Here is a 21,892-nt window from a genome sequence, read left to right on the forward strand (position 1 = left end):
GCTTCTGCCTTGATCCTTGATGCTGCCAGGGGAGGATAGAATCCCCCAAGCCTGACAGTAATACATTTAATAGGTTGATATCCCATGTATATGTTACTGGCAGCATTTGTTGGGGTGTGGGAGGAGGACCCCCAAACTATGTTTTGCCCTGGGCTTCAGATTAGGTCTCTGCCACCCTCTCTGTAATCACAAAGGAATGGTCTTCCTCCATGGAAGCAGCCTGGCTTGGAACGCCCTCCCTAAAGATGCAGACCTGTCTTCCACTTTCCGCCACTCTTTCTAAAGCACACCAAAGCAAAACCCCTGAAGCGATTTGTGTTGAAGTAATGCATCCCCTTGTTCTTTTCAGTTCTGTGCTTTTTAATAGTTCTGCTCATGGTGATTTCTTGGGAAATGCTGGGTGCTGAAGTCCTTCTACTCTGTCACATGCCCACTCACCCGCTTCTGCTGAATCAGCTTCATGGGCAATTTCTGTGACTTGGAACCATAAGTGTAAAGCTCTTCGTTTCATTCATCTTCACTGCATTATCCTTCAGAAGTGGCAAAGCTTGCTTTCCTAGGGGCCACCTCTGCATTTTCATGCCTACATTGTTGCCCAAAAACTACAAGAAGGAAAGCTCATTTACTTCTCCCCGCCACTGCCAACTTTGAATGCAAAAACCTGCCCATTTTAATTATGTTTAAATTGTTTTTAGTGTTTTTTATAATTTCAATATTTCTTGTAAACTGCTTAGAGGTTTTACTACAATCAAGCAGTATGTAATTTTTGTTAAATAAGCAAACAACAATCAAACATACATAGACCTAGATAATAAACAGGATTCTCCCTCTTTCTTTCTTTCTTTCTTTCTTTCTTTCTTTCTTTCTTTCTTTCTTTCTTTCTTGTGATTCAAACTCTTCTGGAAGTGCACAGAAGCTGAGCTGATGCCAAAGGGTAGTCTTTTGAAACAGTAGTACTCAAAGTGAGTAACAAATATTGTCAGTTTTGCGCTGCTTTCTGCCAGTTGAATCTGCCCATCTCTACTGTTGGCATCCCATTTAGAAAATTGGCTTTGCTTAGCTGTGCTGAGTGTGCCTCACCACAGTGTGGAAACAGTTCTCTTTCAACACTTTTATTTAGTTGAGTCCTATTGTCATGGGTGCACACATGCACTGGGAACCATCCAGAAACCAATTGCCAGTAAAACAGGACATTTATTTTAGGCAGTGCAAGGTTGACCAGCAAGTAGTTGAGAGGTGGCACACCAAGTAGAAAACACTTACAAGCAAAGGGTAGTTTTGTCCCCCTATGGCAATACTTCCTTCTACTAGCTTATGCTGATTTAATCACGAGGCAGAGCAACTTTCTTCTCTCTTCCCCTGCAAACTGGATTTGGGTTTCCCTTGTTTCAAAGCTAATACAAAGCCACTAACATTTGTAAGTGACAATAGGCCAAGAACTTTGTCAAACAAAAACTCCCCTTGTTGAAGAGGATTTACCACTACAACTGTCCCTTTGGCTTCCAGAATATTTTCAGAATCCCTCATTAAGGAAACTTTTTAAAAATTTTACTGATCTTGGTTTTGGCTCTCTAAATGGTTGCACATTTTTATCTTTCACTCACATTTCTTACCAAAAGATGCACTTCACTGAAAGGTAATTGGGCAGTTTTTCCCTCTTCCGCCTGGTGAATCTGAATCATGTTATGTTTGCTACAGAAAAGCGTATCGTCAAACCCTTTTTTTTTATTTGCACAATTTCCTTCATATTTGGTAAAGAACTGGAAACAGGTCCTAAGGTGAATTACAAGAGGCAAGGTGCCCTTCCCCTTGAACAGCAATCCAATGCCTCCCTACTTTCTGAGAAGGAATTTCCCCAATGCTTACTGGCACTTACTCCCAGGTAAGTGTGCATAGGGGGCCACTTTATATCTAAATCAGCAAGAGTGATCATTGTTACTGTTTTGAAATATTCAGGCATTCTAAAATATTAATTGAGGATGAAGGAACTGAGGGGATGCTCATCAAATCTGCAGATGACACCAAACTGGGAGGGGTAGCTAAGGCACAGAAGACAGAATCAGGATTCAAAATGACCTTAACAGGTTGGAGAACTGGGCCCAAACTAACAAAATGAATTTCAGTAAGGACAAATGTAAGGTTCTGCACTTAGAATGAACCAGATGCACAAATATAAGATAAGGGACACCTGGCTTACTAGCCCTACATGTTGAAACAAAATAATAAAAAAACCCTTCCAGCAGCATCTTAGAGACCAACTAAGTTTGTCATTGGTATGAGCTTTAGTTGGTCTCTAAGGTGCGGCTGGAAGGAATGTTTGTTTTATTTTATTTTTTGACTACATTAGACCAACACGGCTACCTACCTGTAACTAGCCCTACATGTGAAAAGGATCTAGGGGTCTTAGCAGGCCACAAGGTTAACCTGAGTCAACAGTGTGATGCAGCAGCAAAAAAAGAGCACATGTTATTAAGGGAAGTACTAGTACCATGCTATTCTTCCTTGGTCAGAATTCTGGGTGCTACAATTTAAGAAGGTTATTGACAAGCTGGAATGTCTGCAGAGGAGGGCCACTAGGATAATCAAGAGTCTGGAAACTGAGCCTTATGAGGGTGCTTGAAGGAGCTGGGTATGTTTAGCATGGAAAAGAGGAGGTATTATAGCCATCTTTAAATATCTCAAGGGCTGTCACATGGAAGATGGAGCAAGCTTGTTTTCTCCTGCTCTAGAGGGTAGAACTTACAAGAAAGAAGATTCTGACTAAGCATCAGGAAGAATGTTTCTGACAGTAAGAGCTGTTTGACAGAGATATGGTTTCACTTGAGAAGTTGTGGTCTCTCCTTCCTTGGAGATATTAAAGCAGAAATTGGATGACCATCTGTCATGGATTCTTTAGCTGAGATTCTTGCACTGTGAGGTTGAACTAGATGACTCCTGTGGTCCCTTTCAACTCTATAATTCTATGATCTGTTTTCTACTTCACTTACATATTCATATGGATTAGAGTCAGCTGCAAAGAAGCTTTAAAAGACTTGTGGTGGACAAAATAAGTTCAATTAAATTAATCATTAAAGGTTAATGTGCCTAACAGCAAAGCAGGCAGCTCTGAAACGGAGCAATTCCTGCCTCTTATGCTCTGCTGAAATATGAAGCGCTAAAATGCACAGAAGCTACCGGTACTTTAGTTTTCTAGAAGTCCTGGATCCTTTTACTTGCTCATTTACTAGCACAGTATTACAGCTACTCTGCTTGTTTGGCATAGAAAGGCTTGTTAGAACTGTGTTGACTTGCTTGTTGACATTTTAAGTTCTCCCACCATTGTTGTTGTTTTAATTCTGCATTTAAAACAACTCTCATGTAGACCCTAGGGCAGCATGAAAAGTATTAGGGGGTGAAGTCAAACCATTGTGTTAGCAGCACCCAAGTGACCTCCCCAGGACTCAGGACTTGGACAGTGTGTCTGGAGGTCCTGGGTTGCCCAGATGACAAGACCTCTCTCTCAGCCTTGCTGATATAATCCAAAGGAAAGCAGAGCAATACATTTGGCCCGAGCTTGGCTGCAGGAGTTGCCAGATGGAGGCGTGCAAGGCGCTAATCAACTGTCTTAGGGAGTCCACTCGAGATTTGTGTAGGATTTACTTCTTAGCCTTTTTTCTGCAAGGTAGCAGAGCTTTAGGATCAGAGTTTTCCTTCGCCTAGATTGGCTCCCTTCCCAGGTTGATGAGCCCCACCAGCCCCTCACTTCCCTCCACAGGGATCTCGCCTGCTCCATCCGCCAGAGCCTCTCACCATTGTCGCATGTCGCAGGCTAACAGCTTCTAGGAGCTGCAGGTGGGAGCTGAGTGCAGAGAGGAAGCTAAAGGTGAGCAAAGTACCCCAGAAGGAGCACAATGTGTCCCCCAAGAGAGGTACTAACCCTCCCCTTCATACGCCCCTTATTACTTCAGAAATAAGATACTGAAGCAGGAAATGCTGTTTTACTATCTAACTTTCCCACTCTCTTCAGTCTGCTGTCCCTCATGTTTGTTCCGATCCCAGCATCATAATTGTCAGTTTTGTGATCCTTAATTTCTTTAGGGTATTTTTTCTATTTTAAAAATTAGCTATTATAAAGCAGCGGGAGAAAAACATATCAGCAAGGAAAAAAGATAAGCTTTTTATTTGTATAGTTGCTCTTAAAGAACTGAGAAGTATAAGGGATTCGTGAATTGCATTTATGTCTGTAGTTTCTGTTGAAGTGTTGGTGCGGCATTTGAAGATGCAATCAACATTATGAATGGCAGCTTGAAATATACAAAAGTTAAAGGATGAATTTTCATGTTGCTTAATTATAGTTCCTGATTCTTATTGTAAGTTTGAAATGTCTGTGTGTGCTTTGCATTTGTTAGACAGTGTCCCATCAGTTGATTCAGTGAAACTGGATTGGGCAGCTGGCGATTAATCTATTATAGTCATTTTTGTTCTTTTTAACTGTAGGCAATGTTGGGACGTGGCAATGGGGAATCTTCAAGAAAGAAGGAGGAAGAGGAAGTTCAGAGCAGACACAGATGGATCCCCTTTGGACGCAAGATCTATGAGTTCTACAATGCACCAATTGTTAAATTTTGGTTCTACACTGTAAGGAGCGACTATCATTTTGTCATCTGTCCCTAATGACATAAATTTGCAAAAGCTCCCCTCATCAGTACAGTATGTCTACATTGTCTAAGTGAAGCACTATTGTAATATATGACTATGTGCAAGTAGATAATGCTATAAATATTGTAGAGAGTTTGCAGGAAGACACAAACTTAAGCCCCTCTGTGTGTCACTAGATTGTTAAGAGAAACTAATGGGATATTTTAAAGAAGCTATGTATCAACATGAACATCTGGAGGACTAATGTGAAAACATTTCTTGAGACGTGGTCAACAGTTTCTGTTTCATCTGCCTGAAACATTACAGCACTTTCCTTATCCTCATCGTTTACCCTATTTTGTTTACCCATTTCGTTTACCCTATTTTGTAAATGTTGTCCTATTGGCATAGCGTTTTCCTCCCCTCCCCTTTTTTCTTATTTGTGATTAATTGAAAAATGGCTGTAAATAATGTCAGAGGGAAAAATTAATTATGCATAATAATGGCCCATATTGATACATTCATTGGTTTTGAGATTAGTGCCTATTGGTATGAAAAGGTGGGGCCTGCAACAAAACATTGCTGTGTGTGGTGTTTCTGTTCACATTTCCAAGCACCACATTCCCATCGCAACACATTTGTCTGGTTCTCTACCCTCCCCAGTCAGCATTATAAGTCAGCTGAGGCTTGCAAAGTCCTCATCCTCATTAGGCTGTTGCGGGGGGGGTCCCCCCTCTGAGATATGCTTACCAGATTTTTTTCAGTGAATCTGGGTACACTTTTTTTAAACTGAGTAGCAACAGGGAGTCAGTAGTGGGGGTCATGAGGCAAAAGACCCTGGGCCCAAGCACACATGCATATTGTATAAAGGTGCAAAGCCCTTCTTTCATACCCTGTGAAACATAAATGCGCAGTTTTTTAAAAACTGGGCAACAGCGCACCGCCCGCCCTTGACTCCCGAGCCTTCGCCAGTCTCCTGCCCCCTTCTCCCTTTGTTTTGACAGATCCGTGGGGGGTGTTGAGGCTCTGGAGTTGCGGGTGGTCGGCTGTTGCCCAGGAGAGATGCAAGGCACACGGTTTCTCTGCCAGGCAAGGTGCAAAGCCCTTCTTTTGCACCCTGTGAAACATAAATGTGCAGAGTTTTTTTAAAAAAAAAAAACATAAAACTGGGCAACAGCTGTCCGGCCGCAACTCCTGAGCCTCCCCCAATCAGTCAAAACAAAGGGGGCTGAGGGCAGGACATCGGTACCACCGGGCGTCCCTGGCTCCCCTTTGGCAGTGGTGGCGGCAGCGGCAGCCTCAGCAGCCCGGAGCCAGCCTGGCTAAAGGAGCTTCAGGAGCTGCCCGCTGCCGTGGCGCCCACCACTTTCCCTCTCTGGAAGTCCCCATATGATGTGTTGCACTAAAGACGCATCATATGGGGACTTCCGGAGAGAGAAAATGGCGGGCGCCACGGCAGCAGGCAGCTCCAAGCCAGCCAGAGCCAACTGCGCTACCAGGCTGGCTCTGGGCTGCTGAGGCTGCCGCTGCCACATTTCCCAGGGACAGATTTGCAAATCTGGGGATATTCCGGGGACAGAATTTGTCCGGGGTCAGATTTGCAAATCGGGGGACTGTCCTCGGGAACCAGGGATGTCTGGTAATCCTACTCTGAGGGTTTTTTCCTTTAAAAAATAAAATGTATACTTCTGAAAATTTTGCAGCTTCCAAAGCCAGCTGGTACTTCCTTCTTGTGCATGCTTGGCACTTGTTGAGGCTGAAAAAGGACCAGCAGTCAGATAACCAAGATTACTATTGATCTATATCAATCAGTCAGACTTTATTCGACCGTCAGTCAGAAATACACATTTATCCGTATTGATCTTTATAGACTAGTTCCAATATTTGAAGTCCACAGTAGATACGCTCTGAGGGAGCACTGCTATGTCATGTTCAGATTTAGCCATTCAGCTGGGCAGCTGTGAACATGCATCTCCTTGCAGAAAAGGAACTGGAGGAGATGTGGAAGCCCCGGCGTGAATGAGGAGGTGTTTTGTGGCATGGCTTTGGCACTCCTGCATCCACAAAGAAGGGCTGAACCAGAACATTGGCCTTCTAGCTGGAAATTGCACATGGCTCTTTTGTCTAGGAATAGAAAACTAGTATGGTTGAATTAAGTAACCTAGGTAAGCTGAACATTTATACAATATCCAGGAAAACTGAGTTTATTTATTTGCAGATGGCATACGTTGGGTACCTGATGCTGTTCAATTATATTGTGTTGGTGAAGATGGAACGTTGGCCTTCCACACAGGAGTGGATTGTTATCTCGTATATTTTCACAATGGGAATAGAGAAGATGAGAGAGGTAATATATTTAATTGGGGAATTGGCACTGTGCTCATCTCATCTCATCTCCTATGGCTGTTTTCTTTAAAAAAAAAACACCTTTTGAGATCTCCTGCATTGCATGTCTAGTTGCACTGTAAGATCACAAACTAGATTGTTCTGACTAGTACAATTAATACTGACTTAATGCTTTCTATTGTACACAATGATTTATAGAGTAACATCTGCACACTCAGACACGATTACAGTACAGTATATGGTAATATGATGTGATTGCAGTATGTGGTAGAACATATAAATGCACACTTGCATTCTCCTCCCACTCACAAAGGTTTGTGGAGCAACAATAAATTTCAGCCTTTGGTTCCAGAAATCCACACTTGAGCTCGTCAGCTTGAAATATGATGCTCAGAATGTACGATGACCACCCTTAAATTGTTTGTTGTATAGTAACAGTGCAAAATATTAAAATACAATAGTCCATCAAACATTAAAAGCTTCCCTACACAGGGCTGCCTTCAGATGTCTTCTAAAAGTCTGGTAGTTGTTTTTCTCTTTGACCTCTGGTGGGAGGGCCTTCCACAGGGCGGGTGCCACTACCAAGAAGGACCTCTGCCTGGTTCCCTGTAATCTCGCTCGTCGCAGGGAGGGAACTGCCAGAAGGCCCTTGGAGCTGGACCTCAGTGTCCGGGCTGAACGATGGGGGTAGAGACGCTCCTTCAGGTATACTGGGCCTTTGAGGCCATTTAGGGCTTTAAAGGTCAGCGCTCGGAAACGTACTGGGAGCCAATGTTGATCTTTCAAGACTGGTGTTATGTGGTCTTGGCAGCCACCCCAGTCTCCAGTCTAGCTGCCGCATTCTGGATTAGTTGTAGTTTCCGGGTCACCGGATTGCAGTAGCGCATTGCAGTAGTCCAAGCGAGAGATAACTAGAGCATGCACCACTCTGGAGAGACAGTCAGTGGGCAGGTAGGGTCTCAGCCTGCGTACCAGATGGAGCTGGTAGACAGTTGCCCTGGATACAGAATTGACCTGCGCCTCCATGGACAGCTGTGAGTCCAAAATGACTCCCATGCTGCGCACCTGGTCCTTCAGGGGCACAGTTGGCCCATTCAAGACCATGGAGTCCCCCCACCCACCTGCCCCCTGTCCCCCAAAAACAGTACTTCTGTCTTGTCAGGATTCAACCTCAATCTGTTAGCTGCCATCCATCCTCCAATGTTGGATGCCGTCCAGTGGCTGGAGCAACCCAGCCAGATGGGCAGGGTACAATTGTTGTTGTTTGTGGAGTGAGCTCTGAAATAGGACTACTGCTACCACTACTACTATTACTGATGATAATAATAATAATAATAATAATAATAATAATAATAATAATAATAATGTCTGTACAGTAAGTCCATGATCCCAGGTTAATATCACAGAGTCCACAGCACAGCTGCTCACCTGTGTTTCCTGGTGCTTGTTGCTGAATCATGCAATAAGAGAGGTTTATCATATTGTTTGGGTTCTTTAAGAGATGTGAATCCTTGTTCCATGTATAGAGCTCAACATGAAGTAACAGGTCTAACCCTTCCATCCCTCCTTCTCTAGATATTAATGTCAGAACCTGGGAAGCTGCTGCAAAAGGTGAAAGTGTGGCTCCAAGAGTACTGGAACGTTACGGACCTCATTGCTATTCTCCTATTTTCTGTGGGAATGGTGCTTCGCCTCCAAGATCAGCCATTTAGGAGTGATGGCCGTGTCATATACTGTGTCAACATCATTTATTGGTATATCCGACTGCTAGACATCTTCGGGGTGAACAAGTATTTGGGGCCATATGTAATGATGATTGGGAAAATGGTAAGAAGGTCTTTCCCATTCTTTCTTTTTGTAATGAATGTTATAACTGAAAACAAGAGATGATGCTACTTTTAGGCAACCTCCAGGTTTAACACTCAGTCTGCCTCCAGACAATTAGAAACCCTTGCCATTATCCTGCATTGTACCTGGCCATGCCTCTTCCATTCACTGTAGCAGGCTTTGAGGCTGGGCTTCCAGCATAGATACTCCAAGTTGAAGGCAATGCATTTTTATTGGTCTATTTAAAAAAACTACAGGCTAAAATTATTGTTTTCTATATTGTGTCTCACATTTCCTTTGAGGGGAAAAAATCCAGATTTCTGTATACATAGGTTTGAATTACATTCAAAACTCTCCCTTTTTTTAATGGGATTTGGGCTCCCACTGTCTACCATTTGTTTATGTAAAGATTTATATGCTGCCCTTCATCACATGTGAATCCAAGCTACTTCTCCCAGCCCCCACAGCTGAATTAAGGAATTCCTTGAGTTGAACTAGCCAGGTCAACGGCTGCTTTGCCTCTGCAGGGCTCTCTGTCAGCCCCAGCTGATAGTTGGACCTTCAAAGCACCTTGGAAAAGGTTTTGAAGGTGTCACTGATCAACATTTCCTGTGAACCCCTCTTTTGACCCAGACATGAATTTATGTGACCTACACCATATATGGTGTCAGGTGTGGCACAGGTAGGAGTGGCTTGGCTAAAATGGTCTGGTGGACAAATGGGGAGGCCAGGGAGGCCTAATGGCCTGTCAGACTGAGGGTTGGTCCACACCTGCATGTAGATCACTTAATTCCACCCCTTTGAATACCCAAGAGGTGATGACTCACAGCTAAATGGGTGATCAAAATCCACTGGAAAGCTTTGTGAGTGAGGTGGTATGGCCCTGATCTTGATAGAAACACACAAATAAAAAATAGCTGCCTCTCTTTTTTTCTTAAACCTGAAATATGCCTATATATATATCCCATATAGAACATCGGCAGAAAGAAGAAAGAAGTAAACATGAGTACAGACATCAAGTATTCCTAAGAAAACAGAAATTTTATGCAGTTAGAAACCTTTATTACAGACTTTAAGCTTGACATTGAATGAAGCATTTGAACCTCTGTAGATTCTTGAAAAGTAATTGGATTGTCTCCAGTCTGTGTCTTTCCACTGCTAGGAGGTTTTTTGATCCAGAGGAAGCTTCCATAAGTGGAAGGAGGAGAAAAAGATGTTTGCTGATTCCCTCTCCTCTCTGCAGTCCCTTCTGCCATTCCAAAATCTACTCCAGAAAGTTAGGAGACACTTTAGAAAAGCGGTCACCAACCTTTTTAAACCCAAGAGCACATTTACATTTTTGATCACATGCCATGGACACTACTCTTTTGCTCATTTGTCTCCCTGGATGGGACCCAGGTGGCGCTGTGGTTAAACCACTGAGCCTAGGGCTTGCTGATCAGAAGGTTGGCGGTTCGAATCCCTGTGACGGAGTGAGCTCCCGTTGCTTGGTCCCAGCTTCTGCCAACCTAGCAGTTCGAAAGCACGTCAAAATGCAAGTAGATAAATAGGAACCGCTACAGCGGGAAGGTAAACGGCGTTTCCATGTGCTGCTCTGGTTTGCCAGAAGCGGCTTTGTCATGCTGGCCACATGACCTGGAAGCTATACGCCGGCTCCCTCGGCCAATAATGCGAGATGAGCGCGCAACCCCAGAGTCGGTCACGACTGGACCTAATGGTCAGGGGTCCCTTTACCTTTACCTTACCTCCCTGGATCACACACAAACACACACACAAGGCAGAAAGAGAGGGAAAACCCACATTAGCATTAATCTGAATCTTGAAAGACACATAGAGCTGAAAGAAGTGGGGAAGAAGGTCAAGTCTTCCAGCTTTCTGTACTTGTCAAGGGAGAAAAAAATGGCAACAACTGTCACCACCTTTTGCTCAGAGGAGTAGTGAAGTGAGGAAGAGATTCAGACAACTTGTTTTATAATAGTTGAGCCCCATCAAGTATCTCTGAAATGTGCATTATCCACTATTTTACATCACTTTTCTTACAGCCCTTAGGTTTTCCGTGAAAACATTTCGCCTTCTGTGGCATCTTCTATTAGGTTGTCTCCAAGTGCAGCTTGTTGAATTCGGGTGTTTGAATAATCAGGGCCGGCCCTACGTATAGGCTGGGTGGCGCAGGGCACCATGGCGCCGGCCTGCCAGGAGGGCGCCGTGAGCTGCGCCTGCCCGCTGGCCGGCCGGTCCGCTGCACAGCTGCGCGCTGCGCCCACCCACCCACCGCCCTGGGAAACGGGGCGGGAGGGCGCCGGAGAGATCGCGCTGCGCCTGCCCGCCCACCCACCGCGCTGGGAAACGGGGCGGGAGGGCGCTGGAGAGATCCGGGGCACCATGGCGCGAGGGGCGCTTAAGACGGCCGTGTGAATAATGTTGCAAAAGTCAGGTGCCTCCCTCTCTCTGCCAATCAGTGGCAAGAGCCCATGGCACTCACTCAGGGTCTGGGGTCCTTTGGAGAATTGAGATACGTTGGAGACTGTCATAGCTTTAAGAAATATAGTTTATTCACCTATTTACACCTTCAGTCTGCATGCAAGGAGTCAAAATATTACAGCATGGCCATCTCAAGAGGGGCTTGTACTCAACAGTGCGGCCCTGGAGTCCAAGACATCTCTCCCAGTCAGCCTGCCCAAGATGGATCCTAGTCTTCCTGCTTCTTCTTCCCAGCAACCCTTGCTCATGACTCACTTTTCCGGTCACCTCACACCCAGTTACCCTGGCAACCTTCCAAACACCTGTATCTGTTCACACCTCAGGACAGGGGGAAAGGAATTCTCTTGCCTTGCCAATGGCTCTCAATGGCCCCATATTGTTTCTTGGCCAGATCATTTTGCATAGGCTCACCCAGGAATTCCTCTGGAGCTTGTGTTCCTCCCTTCATGTCCCAAATAATCAAAATCCTACCATTCATTAATTTCTAGGGTTTGGGGGGGGGTTCCCTCCCCTTCCCAAATCTATAACACCAATTTGATCCTTGTGCTTTATAAACATTTTCACTCACCTTAAGCAGGACAAACTAGGCAGGGGGTTGGACTGGATGGCCCTTGTGGTCTCTTCCAACTCTACGATTCTACGATTCTATGATTCTAGATATATTTCTCTCTCTCTGTCTCTCTCTTTTTTCTTTTTTCTTTCAGATGATAGACATGATGTATTTTGTCATTATTATGTTGGTGGTTCTGATGAGCTTTGGTGTTGCAAGACAGGCGATACTTTTTCCCAATGAGGAGCCTTCCTGGAAACTGGCAAAGAATATTTTTTACATGCCGTATTGGATGATCTATGGGGAAGTGTTTGCAGACCAGATAGACCGTAAGCACGTTTATGATTCTCATACTCCAAAGTCAGGTATCAAACTCCAATATCTTACCAGATCATTTTTAACACCCTCAATAAATGGCTCAAGATAGAGGACTCAAAACACTACAGGAAAGTATAATGAAAAAATTAAGTCCATGCCTGCCATTTAAATTGTTAATTTCACAAGGTCATATTAACAACATTTCCTAATAACCATAACTTTGCTAAGCTATGCATTTCCTTTTCAACATATGTAATTCACATTAAAACTAACAAATTTTATTATTCATGATGCATTGAGTGGTACATCTAAGACATAATGGTATATCTACATGATGACCGTGCAATGGTTTTCTACCAGTTGAATAGTCATGGCATCTCCCAAAGAATCCTGGGAATTGTAATTTGTGTGAAAATGCTTATAGATCCAAGCATCCCTCACAGCGCTGCAGTTTCCTGGGAAGAGGGAGGGACTCTTAAGCCAATTTAAGGCTGCAGTGGAGATCATGCCAACGTGCTTCATTTCCCCCCATCCCACTAGTTTGCTTTTGGAGCATAAACATCAAACCTAGTTAGCTACTAAACATTCGGCTCTGAAAGTTATTGCTGGATCTTGGGCTGGTTTATGCCTGCTGTAATCTTTTGACCTGCCTGATTGCTGCCAATAACACTCTGAGATACTGGCAAAATATTTATTAAAAGATAGGTGTCGTCCAACTATTAAGCAACAAAATTTGGTTGCTTGCCAAATTGAATGTCCCCCCCCCCCCAGCACTGTTCTCTGGAAGCCCTAGAGCTGATTTGGTGAGGACAGGTGGGAAAGTCTGGTTGTGTTGGTGCTGTCATTGTGCTGTCTCCCACTAACACAACTATTGAGTGGAATCCAGCTGCATTACTTACATTCTATGGTGGCTGTAAGGATTACAACTAGATAATGAATGGGAAGAACTTTGAACTCTGGAAAGCACTTTGCAAAGGTTAAATGTTATTCATGTGTTTCCAATATAAATGTTTCCATACATTTCTGTTGTCCTAAGAATTCATTTGTCTAGCCATCTGAAAATGCAGAGTTCTGTTTTAATTAATCCTCCCGGAGCCACCCAAGGCAACATGCAAGGACAGACCCAGGCAAGCCTGAGATTGTGCAGCCATTGGAATGCAAGAACAAGACTAGGGACGCCATGCCAGGCATGCTGGAGAAAATTAACACACCTTGTCTACTTGAATGTTGGGGGGGGGGGAGGTAAAGGACCCCTGGATGGTTAAGTCCAGTCAAAGGTGACTATGGGGTTGTGGCGCTCATCTCGCTTTCAGGCTGAGGGAGCTGGCATTTGTCCACAGACAGCTTTCCGGGTCATATGGCTAGCATGACTAAATCGCTTCTGGCGCAATGGGACATCGTGATAGAAACCAGAGCGCATGGAAACACCATTTACCTTCCTGCCACTTGAATGTACATGTGGGTGGCATTTCATAACAAGGCCTTGTTCCAGTGGTGGGTAAAAATGATTCCATCTGTACTAATAGATCCCCTGTGACATCAAGGGCAGCCTTGAGGTGAGCTGGCCTTCTGTAGTGCAGCTCATGTGTTCCTGTAGAATTCAAGAACGTGGATTGTAGCAAGAGGCAGCTTGGTTTCTCCAGTTGTTCATGTCTGGATAAAGTGTAGTCATCAGCTCTGGCATTCATCCTAACCTCCTGCTTCACAATATTTCTGCATAATGGGATTTTTTGCTAGAAAACCATTATGCTCTTTTCATCCTAATGCTTTTAAATACCGTGTTTCTCCTAAAATAAGACACGTCTTATATTTATTTTTCTTTTTAAAAATACATTGCGGCTTATTTTCGGGGGATGTCTTATTGTTACGTATGGTACGGGGCTTTCTTGCACCGCCCGCTGAGCCTGCTGCTGGGTCCCAGGGCTTCATGCGGCACGGCTGTGGCTGCTGCCGGCTCCTGCCGGGTCCTGCAGCATCACGCGCCGCCCGCTGCTGGGTCCTGGGGCTTCACGCAGCGCAGCGTGGCTGAGGCTGCTGCCGGCTCCTGCCGGCTCCTGCCGGCTCCTGTGGCTTCGCGCGCCGCCCGTTGAGCCCGCTGCCTGGTCCTGGGGCTTCGTGCGGCGCGGCTGAGGCTGCTGCTGCTGCTGGCTCCTGCGGCTTCGCGCGCCGCCCGCTGCCAGGTCCCTGGGCTTCACGCGGTGCGGTGCGGCGCGGCGTGGCTGGGGCTGCTGCCGGCTCCTGCCGGGTGCTGCGGCTTCGTGCGCCGCCCGCTGAGCCCGCTGCCGGGTCCCTGGGGTTCACGCGGCGCGGCTGGGACTGCTGCCGGCTCCTGCCGAGTCCTGCGGCTTCGCGCGCCGCGCCGCACCGCGTGAAGCCCAGGGACCCGACAGCGGGCGGCGCGCGAAGCCGCAGGAGCCGGCAGCAGCCCCAGCCGCGCCGCGCCGCGCCGCGCCGCGCCGCGTGAAGCCCAGGGACCCGGCAGGGGGCGGCGGGCGAAGCCGCAGGACCCGGCAGGAGCCATCAGCCTCAGCCGTGCCGTGCGAAGCCCCAGGACCCGCTGCTGGGTCCCTGGGGTTCACGCAGTGCAGCGCGGCGCGGCTGGGGCTGCTGCCGGCTCCTGCCGGGTCCTGCGGCTTCGCGCGCCGCCCGCTGCCGGGTCCTGGGGCCCGTTCAGCCGGAGCTCCGCGCGTCGCTGTGCTGGGGCTCCCGCTGTGCTGGGGCTCGGCGCAGGGCGCGCTGCTGCGTTTGCCGGCTCGCTCTGGGTCGTCCCGCTGGCTCCCCCAACACGTCTTATTTTGGGGGGATGTCTTACATTTTTTGGCCTTCAAAAGATCGTGCCATGGCTTATTTTAGAGGCACGTCTTATTTTAGGAGAAACACGGTATCTAAACTATCTTTAGAAAAGGGATTTCCTCTTTCAAATTATCCTTCCTCTTTTGTTCTCAAAGATAGCATCGCATGCAAGCAAACAAAAATAAGGATGGCATCCATGCAATTTTCTTCCTGAGTTTGTCTTTCCATCTTTTTCATATATTGCAAGAATCTTCCTTTTGGGGATATAAGGTATAAGGGAAGAGTGGGGATAGGGAGAGTCACAAAGTTTGGGGTTTCCTTCAACAAACATCTGTTCCTCTATAAGTGGCCATTTATTGGTGTTGTACTAAGGATGTGGCATAGTGCAACACATTCTGCAGAAATTTGGCTGGGGTGTGTGCTTCTTTCTAAAGTGGTGTGCTGATTGTAGTTTAGAACCATGTAAATGGAGAGGGGGAAAGACAAAAGCTGACTGGCTGTAAATGTTTTTTAACAGAATGGGAAGGGCTAAAGCCTCACACAGAGATTCAGATAAATCTGTTTTACTGTTTATACTGATTATTTGAACTCTTAAGTAACTGTTGTAACTCATTATTTGAGCTCCTAAGGTGATAACTACATTAGATGTCTCTTACTAACTCTAGTCTGGTTGTGAAACAGCTTGCAACATACAGTACTTACCTTGGAGAACTTTATAATAGTTTTGAAATAAATAAAATATAAATATGGGGGTTATTGAGCCCCTGTGCTGTCTTAAACTTAAGCATTCAGAAAGGGAAAACAGAGTTTGCCAGCTCTTATGTTAATCAACATTTGAAAGGATCTATTAAATCTCCGTGTGCATCCAGTGCAGGGATGCAATCTCGCTCTCAGGATTGCAGGTGCCCGTCATCGTCAGGTGGGGTCCTCCAAAAACGCAATGGACGTTGCACACCATGCGTATGGCATCACATGCACTACGTGCATGAGGCGTTGCACACCCATGTCATGGTGGCCAGTGGCAGCTCCTCTTCCTCTCCACAGCCAGCAAGGCACCCTTTTCTGTAGGGAGGGGCTCAGACTCGGAGGCAGAGAGACCACCGCCCACCCGGAAAAGGGTGCCTCTCTCTCTGACTGCAGAGGGTGGAGCCGGACTGCTTCTCTCTTGGAGGCAGCGCTGCAGAGGCTGGCTGGCTGGCTGGCTGGCTGGCTGGCTGGCTGGCTGGCTGGCTCTCTCCAGCTTTGCTCATTGACTTTGTGGGTGCCTGGCCCCCACAACTATAGCCCCCACAACTATCTATCTATCTATCTACCTACCTACCTACATGGCCCCCTGGAGTTTGCTCCTATGATCCAGTGTTTGTGTTGCTGAGATTGATTTCTGCAGAAAACAGACTTTCAAAGCGAAAGACAAACCGCAAATGTCTACCACATTCAGAGAATAATTTTAGGCAGGTAAAAGTCTGGATCTGCCTGAGAGAGAAGAAATCTGGGCTGCAGAATATGATGCCTTACAAGAACCTCCTCCTGAGCTCCTTCAGCTGTTCTTACCCAACATTCTGTGATTTCTCATCTATAACGATGCAATATTGTCTCTAAAACACGTAGCGCGAGCAGAAGAACAACCCATGGCTGGTTAAACCACACGATGTTACATGTTATTTCTCTTAAATGTTTGTTCTTGCACTATTTGGAAATGTATATTCTCCACTCTGGCCTAAGCTAAATCAGCCACAGTTGACTCTTTAGAGTAGTACACTGGAGTGTTTGTACTTTCTCAAATGTCAGCCAGACACCAGCCTACAAGCTCAACAAGCTCTTTAGAGCAATCAGACATTACAATATTTTTGTTTCTCTTTCTTTCTTGCATTTTTTATCACTTCTTTGCTAGCCATAAATTTTGGCTTCATTTAGAAATCCACATGATTCTTAGGCCTGTACTATATAAAAATTTCACTGAATTTGAGAAATATACAAATACTATATTTGTTTTGTTTGTATAGTTTTATTTGGGTTTTTTATTTTGTTACTTTGCATCCTTCTGTGAAGCATGACAGCAGGCTGGCCAGGTTAGCACATGGGGGCATCAACTGGCAGCCTCTCCGTTCCATGGCTGTGCCCCCATGTTCGTCTTAACCTCTGTGAAGCAATGCATAGTGATTTAAAAACTGGCTGCATGTTCTCTGTGGTTTTTGTGGTGGTGAAGTGTCCATAAATAAATGCCTGAATTCTTTTTGAATGGGGAACAAATGGAATGTGCATGGAAATTGTAGACTGTGTAGTTAGGATTGGGAATGAAATGTATTTGTTGAAAAGGTGCATTCATAATTATTTGACACAGGAAGCATTTTTATTATTATTTGAGGCCCACTGAATTTCTCTGCCCCCCTTGCTAAACCTCTAAACATTTCCCCTAGAATATGTTTATGCTGCTAAACAGGAGGCAACGTCCTTCTCTCCCACATGGACTGAGTCAAAAGAGAGCAATGACTTACAAATGAGCAAATTTCGAAACCCACATGCAAGACACATCTTTTTTAAAAAAAACCACAAGTTCTGTGTCATGGCGGTTGTGATCATATTGGAGAAAGAGGCCTGCCGGTGGGTGCTGTGGCTTGAAGCAGGTCAAGCTCTCTTGGCTCTCCAGTGACCAGAGACAGAGGATCTGATAGGAAGCTACACAAAGAACATGGAGGCAGCCAAGAAAAGTTAGCATCACAAAAAGATGATAAACATGGGAGGTAGAGGATGCAGACAAGGACTGGAAATATGCCACAGTGAGCAGAACTGAGCAGAAACAGTGGTCCACTGTTACCTCACTTTCATGATTTTTTATCCAACTAGCATTTTGTCCGTGGGCTGCAAATCTACATGGAGTACGTAGTCCAGAGCATGGGATAAAATTCAGAACTGCAAAAATGCATAGGATGTATTCCCAAATAGAAACTTCACTGATTTATACTATGCATGTGATCTGGCAAAAAAGTTTTGATGAACTCTGAGGCCTTTCATCCCTCTCATTCATTCATTCCTCCCTCTCTCTCTACATTCTCTTCTGAAATAGTCATGACTCATGATGGAAATGGGAGCAGCACGGCTGTTATTCCAGACTAGTTAAACCAAAACACTTTTGTCTTTGCCCATCACAGTCTCCGGCTCCACACATTGCCAGCCTGTGTCCCCCGACAGATGATACCTGACAGAATGTGGCCCACCAATGTGGCCCCTTCAGTAAAACAAAGACAAAGTCCCCCATGCTGTTCTTACAAGGAATCTGGTAAAATGTGGGTTGAATGAGGTAACTGTTAGGTGGATTTGAAGCTGGTTGACTGATTGAACTCAAAGAGTACTCATTCACGGTTCCTCATCATCCTGGAAAAAAGTGACAAGTGGGGTGCCACAGGGTTCTGTCCTGGGCCCGTTGTTGTTCAACATCTATATCAATGATTTGGATGAAGAAATTGAGGGGATACTCCTCAAATGTTCAGATGAATGTCCTTGCTTCATCACAGTCAGCCTCTGCAGGGACACGAAATTATGTCACTGGATCATTCAGTCATATCTGAGAACATCCCAAAGAGAAACTCAGGGTGTGGGTTCTACATGGGTCAATGTAATGTTATGGTTAGAATCTTGTTCAAATCCCCACTCAGCCATGAAGTTCACAGGGTGACCTTGAGCCCATCTCTGGCCTCCTTCACAGGACTGTTGTGAGGATAAAATAGGAGGAGTGAAAAAGATATGAGTTCCCTTGAGCTCCTTAGAAGAAAGGTGGATATAGATGTAATAAGTAAATATACAAATTGTTCTTAACCTTCCACACTCTTGGAAATTCAAACTTCTTTAGGGAGTGTGGAGTGCCTCGGTATTTTTTGTTTTATTTTATTTTTAAAGCAAGTTTATTTCACCTATTAAGGGTTTGGAAACATTGGCCTAAATGCACACTCACTTTCAATACTACAGCCAGAATGTGTTTTATTTCAAAATCAGGATTTATCCACAGCCTGCACACAGAGAAGCTTTATTCTGATGGGGATGCAGTTAGTGAGGAACTGCACATCCTCAAATTTTGTTAATTTGAAAGTTGAGTTAACTTCCTATCACGAGACCAGACTTGATTCCTAGAATGAAGCTGCAATCTGGAGCACTAAAGCAAAGTTGAAATAGGCAGCTAATTGAACAAATATGCAAACAGAATGCAGGTTGAAGAATTGCCTTCTTTTCCTTCCTTCCTTCATTAGAAGGGTTAATATTAGCAGGTGCTTTGCCTTCTCCAGGAGCAGCTGGCATGGTAACTTCAGGTGTTTAAAGAGCATAACTCCCTTCACCCCTGACCAGTGGTCAGGCGGCCTGAGCCATGAGGAGACAAGTTACAGTCCAGCCACATTTGGTGGAACCGCCTTCGTTTATGCCTGGCCGCCACTCACAGAGCACAGACTTGTGTACCTGGCACAGAAAGAAATTTATTAACTTCTGTCAGGTGGAATTGCTTGGAATTATGCTATCACCTGTGCTGAGTGGGGGACTGGTTGCAGGTTTCATTGGCTGAATGGGTTTGCTTGTAAAATAAAGGCAAAAAGAATTGACAGAGCCTATATGTGTTAGTAAAACTGGAACAGTTTGCTAATTAAATTTAGTTGGATGCAGACTACACTCCTGCTGGCAGGGAGCTGGGAAGTGCAGATTCTCCCCTCCCTGCATAGCCCCCAGCACCACCTCCCACACTGTTCCATGGGGGGGGGGGTGCGAGGGGCTGCAGTAGGAGGGAAATAATCAAAGCCTCCCCCACTCCACCAACAGCGCAGGTTTCCTCCCTGCTAGATCAAAAATTAGATCAAGCTAGATCCAATGTTAATCAGTGTATTGTTACAGGGTGGTTCAACAAATAATTCAAGAGAAAAACAACTACCAGGCTTTTAGAAGACATCTGAAGGCAACCCTGTTTAGGGAGGCTTTTAATCTTTAATCGATTATTTTATTCTTCTGTTGGAAGCCGCCCAGAGTGGCTGGGGAGGCCCAGACAGATGGGCGGGGTATAAATAAATATATTATTATTATTATTATTATTATTATTATTATTATTATTATTATTGCTTTGCAATAAACACAATGGACTCCTAACTCCTCTTGTATCTGAGTTTTATTGGCCTAACTCAGTTTTTGGCCATGCAACAGTTGAAGGTGTCTGTTGGGAATGACAGTTGAAGAGGAGTTGAGAGAGACAGAGAGTTGAGGGAGAAGGTGGTGAGGGAGAGAATGAAAGCACAGTTTAAACATTTAGGATAGCTCTGGAAAGGAGAGTCAGTGAAGTAGGGTATCAGAGCTCTTATTTATTCATCTGTATTTGTTCTGAATGCTATGTTCCCTTAATCAATATATATCTAGTATTTTAACTTTCTGCTTGCAGTGGGTTATAAGCTCACTAGATCTCTCCCCATGTGCCTTCTGCAGAAATACTAAAGGAAGCATATCGGCAGCAGGTTGGTGCAGGCCGAGCAGTGTGGCGCACCTGGCTTCCCGGTGCTGATCATTGAGGGGGGGGCAATGTGCAGGAAGCTGAGTGGCAGGAGCAGCTGGGGAGCCAATCTGACCCCCCAGCTGCCGCCCCATCACTGCTCTGAGCTCTCCGTGCCTTTCCCCTCTCAGCAAGTGGCAGCGACACTCCGCATTGGGAAGCCAGATAACCAACACTGTTTTGCTGAAGTGTGTGGGCAAAATCAGGCCAGGCAAATACAACCCTCCATGCATTACTGTCCACCCTTGGGACTATGTGCAGGGCATGCTTCCTCCCCAGGACACCTCGCCCAAGTCTTTTTGCCTGTTTGGCCTCTGAGAGTGATACAGAGGGAGAGTCCTGCTACTCTCTGAGATGCCGTAATGGAAGGTTTTGTGAGGACCATGACTGTATTTCTGGACTTGGGAGGTTAGGTGAGGGAGTGGCCTAGTGACCTCTGGGAACCAGAGTCTTACAGAGAAATCCAGGAACACCTGAAGTAGCTTAAAAACGTTGAGTAAAACCTTAATTCAACCATATCAAACTGCAACTGCCAGAATTCCTCTTACATATTCAGGTCCAACAGAAGATACAGATTAAACAGGGGAACTGAAGTCAATTCTGCTAGATGTATTTCTCATCTCACAAGCTTCTTAGGCCTTGGTCTCTTCATTTGGTTGTGCTATATTGAGGCTTTTTGGCCAAACTAATCTGGAGGAGGGCTGGTTATACAGAGGAACCTGCCTAAAGAAGTAGATTGGTCTAGACAACTTAGACATACCATATTATGTGTTGTGACGTGGGGTTTGTGATTTCAGCTCTCTTGACATAATATGCTGGAGACAGTTCTCTAGTAACAGCTCTTTATTAAAGTGAACAAGACTGAAGACTGAGAAGAGGAAAGCTACATTTATAGGGACAGGGGACTAGCTAGGAAGGGATAACTTTTGGAGGGGACAATATCAAGCAATCACAGTGCTGCCTTTTGGAGGGAACCAATAAGACAGAGGATCCAAATACAGCAGCTAAAATGAACCAATAGTAGCTGTACCCTCTGGGACCAAAAGGCAGTTACTTTATCCTAATGCAAATACAGACAATAATAATACAGATATAAAATCCTTTGACTCAATACACAACACCCCTCCCCCCCCTAGTGAGCACAGCAGACGTAATCCCTCAGGTACTGTGGGGTCCTACAACTTCTACTTGATCTCCTGCCAACAGGTGTTGCAGGTTCTGGATTGGGTGTTACCTGTGGTGGAGGGGCTGCTATAGGGGTTTCGTCAGGAACAGATGGAGTCCCAGACATCTCAGGGTCCCCTACCTGTACCTCGTCATCCTGAGGACTAGCAGACCCTGGTTCATTTGCTGAAGCCCCTGGTGACTGTACCTCTGGGCCATCTTCACTCTGGTCTCGCAGCTGTGCGTCATTAGCCAGGGATGAATTATCTGACTCCTCCCTG

At 45.4% G+C, this 21,892-nt stretch overlaps 1 protein-coding gene across 1 annotated transcript in view; it reads left to right on the forward strand.

Annotated features, from left to right (window-relative positions):
• TRPM3 (transient receptor potential cation channel subfamily M member 3) overlaps nt 1-21,892 on the forward strand; it is a 335,637-nt gene that overhangs the window by 295,894 nt on the left and 17,851 nt on the right. Inside the window, exons 19-22 of the mRNA XM_035100060.3 lie at nt 4,477-4,617; nt 6,836-6,964; nt 8,539-8,790; nt 11,976-12,150. Of these exons, the coding sequence (XP_034955951.3) occupies nt 4,477-4,617; nt 6,836-6,964; nt 8,539-8,790; nt 11,976-12,150 (697 nt within the window). The remainder of the gene's footprint in view (nt 1-4,476; nt 4,618-6,835; nt 6,965-8,538; nt 8,791-11,975; nt 12,151-21,892) is intronic.

This window comes from Zootoca vivipara, chromosome 10, assembly GCF_965207765.1.
Source record: "Zootoca vivipara chromosome 10, rZooViv2.hap1.1, whole genome shotgun sequence".
Taxonomy (NCBI): Eukaryota; Metazoa; Chordata; class Lepidosauria; order Squamata; family Lacertidae; genus Zootoca; species Zootoca vivipara.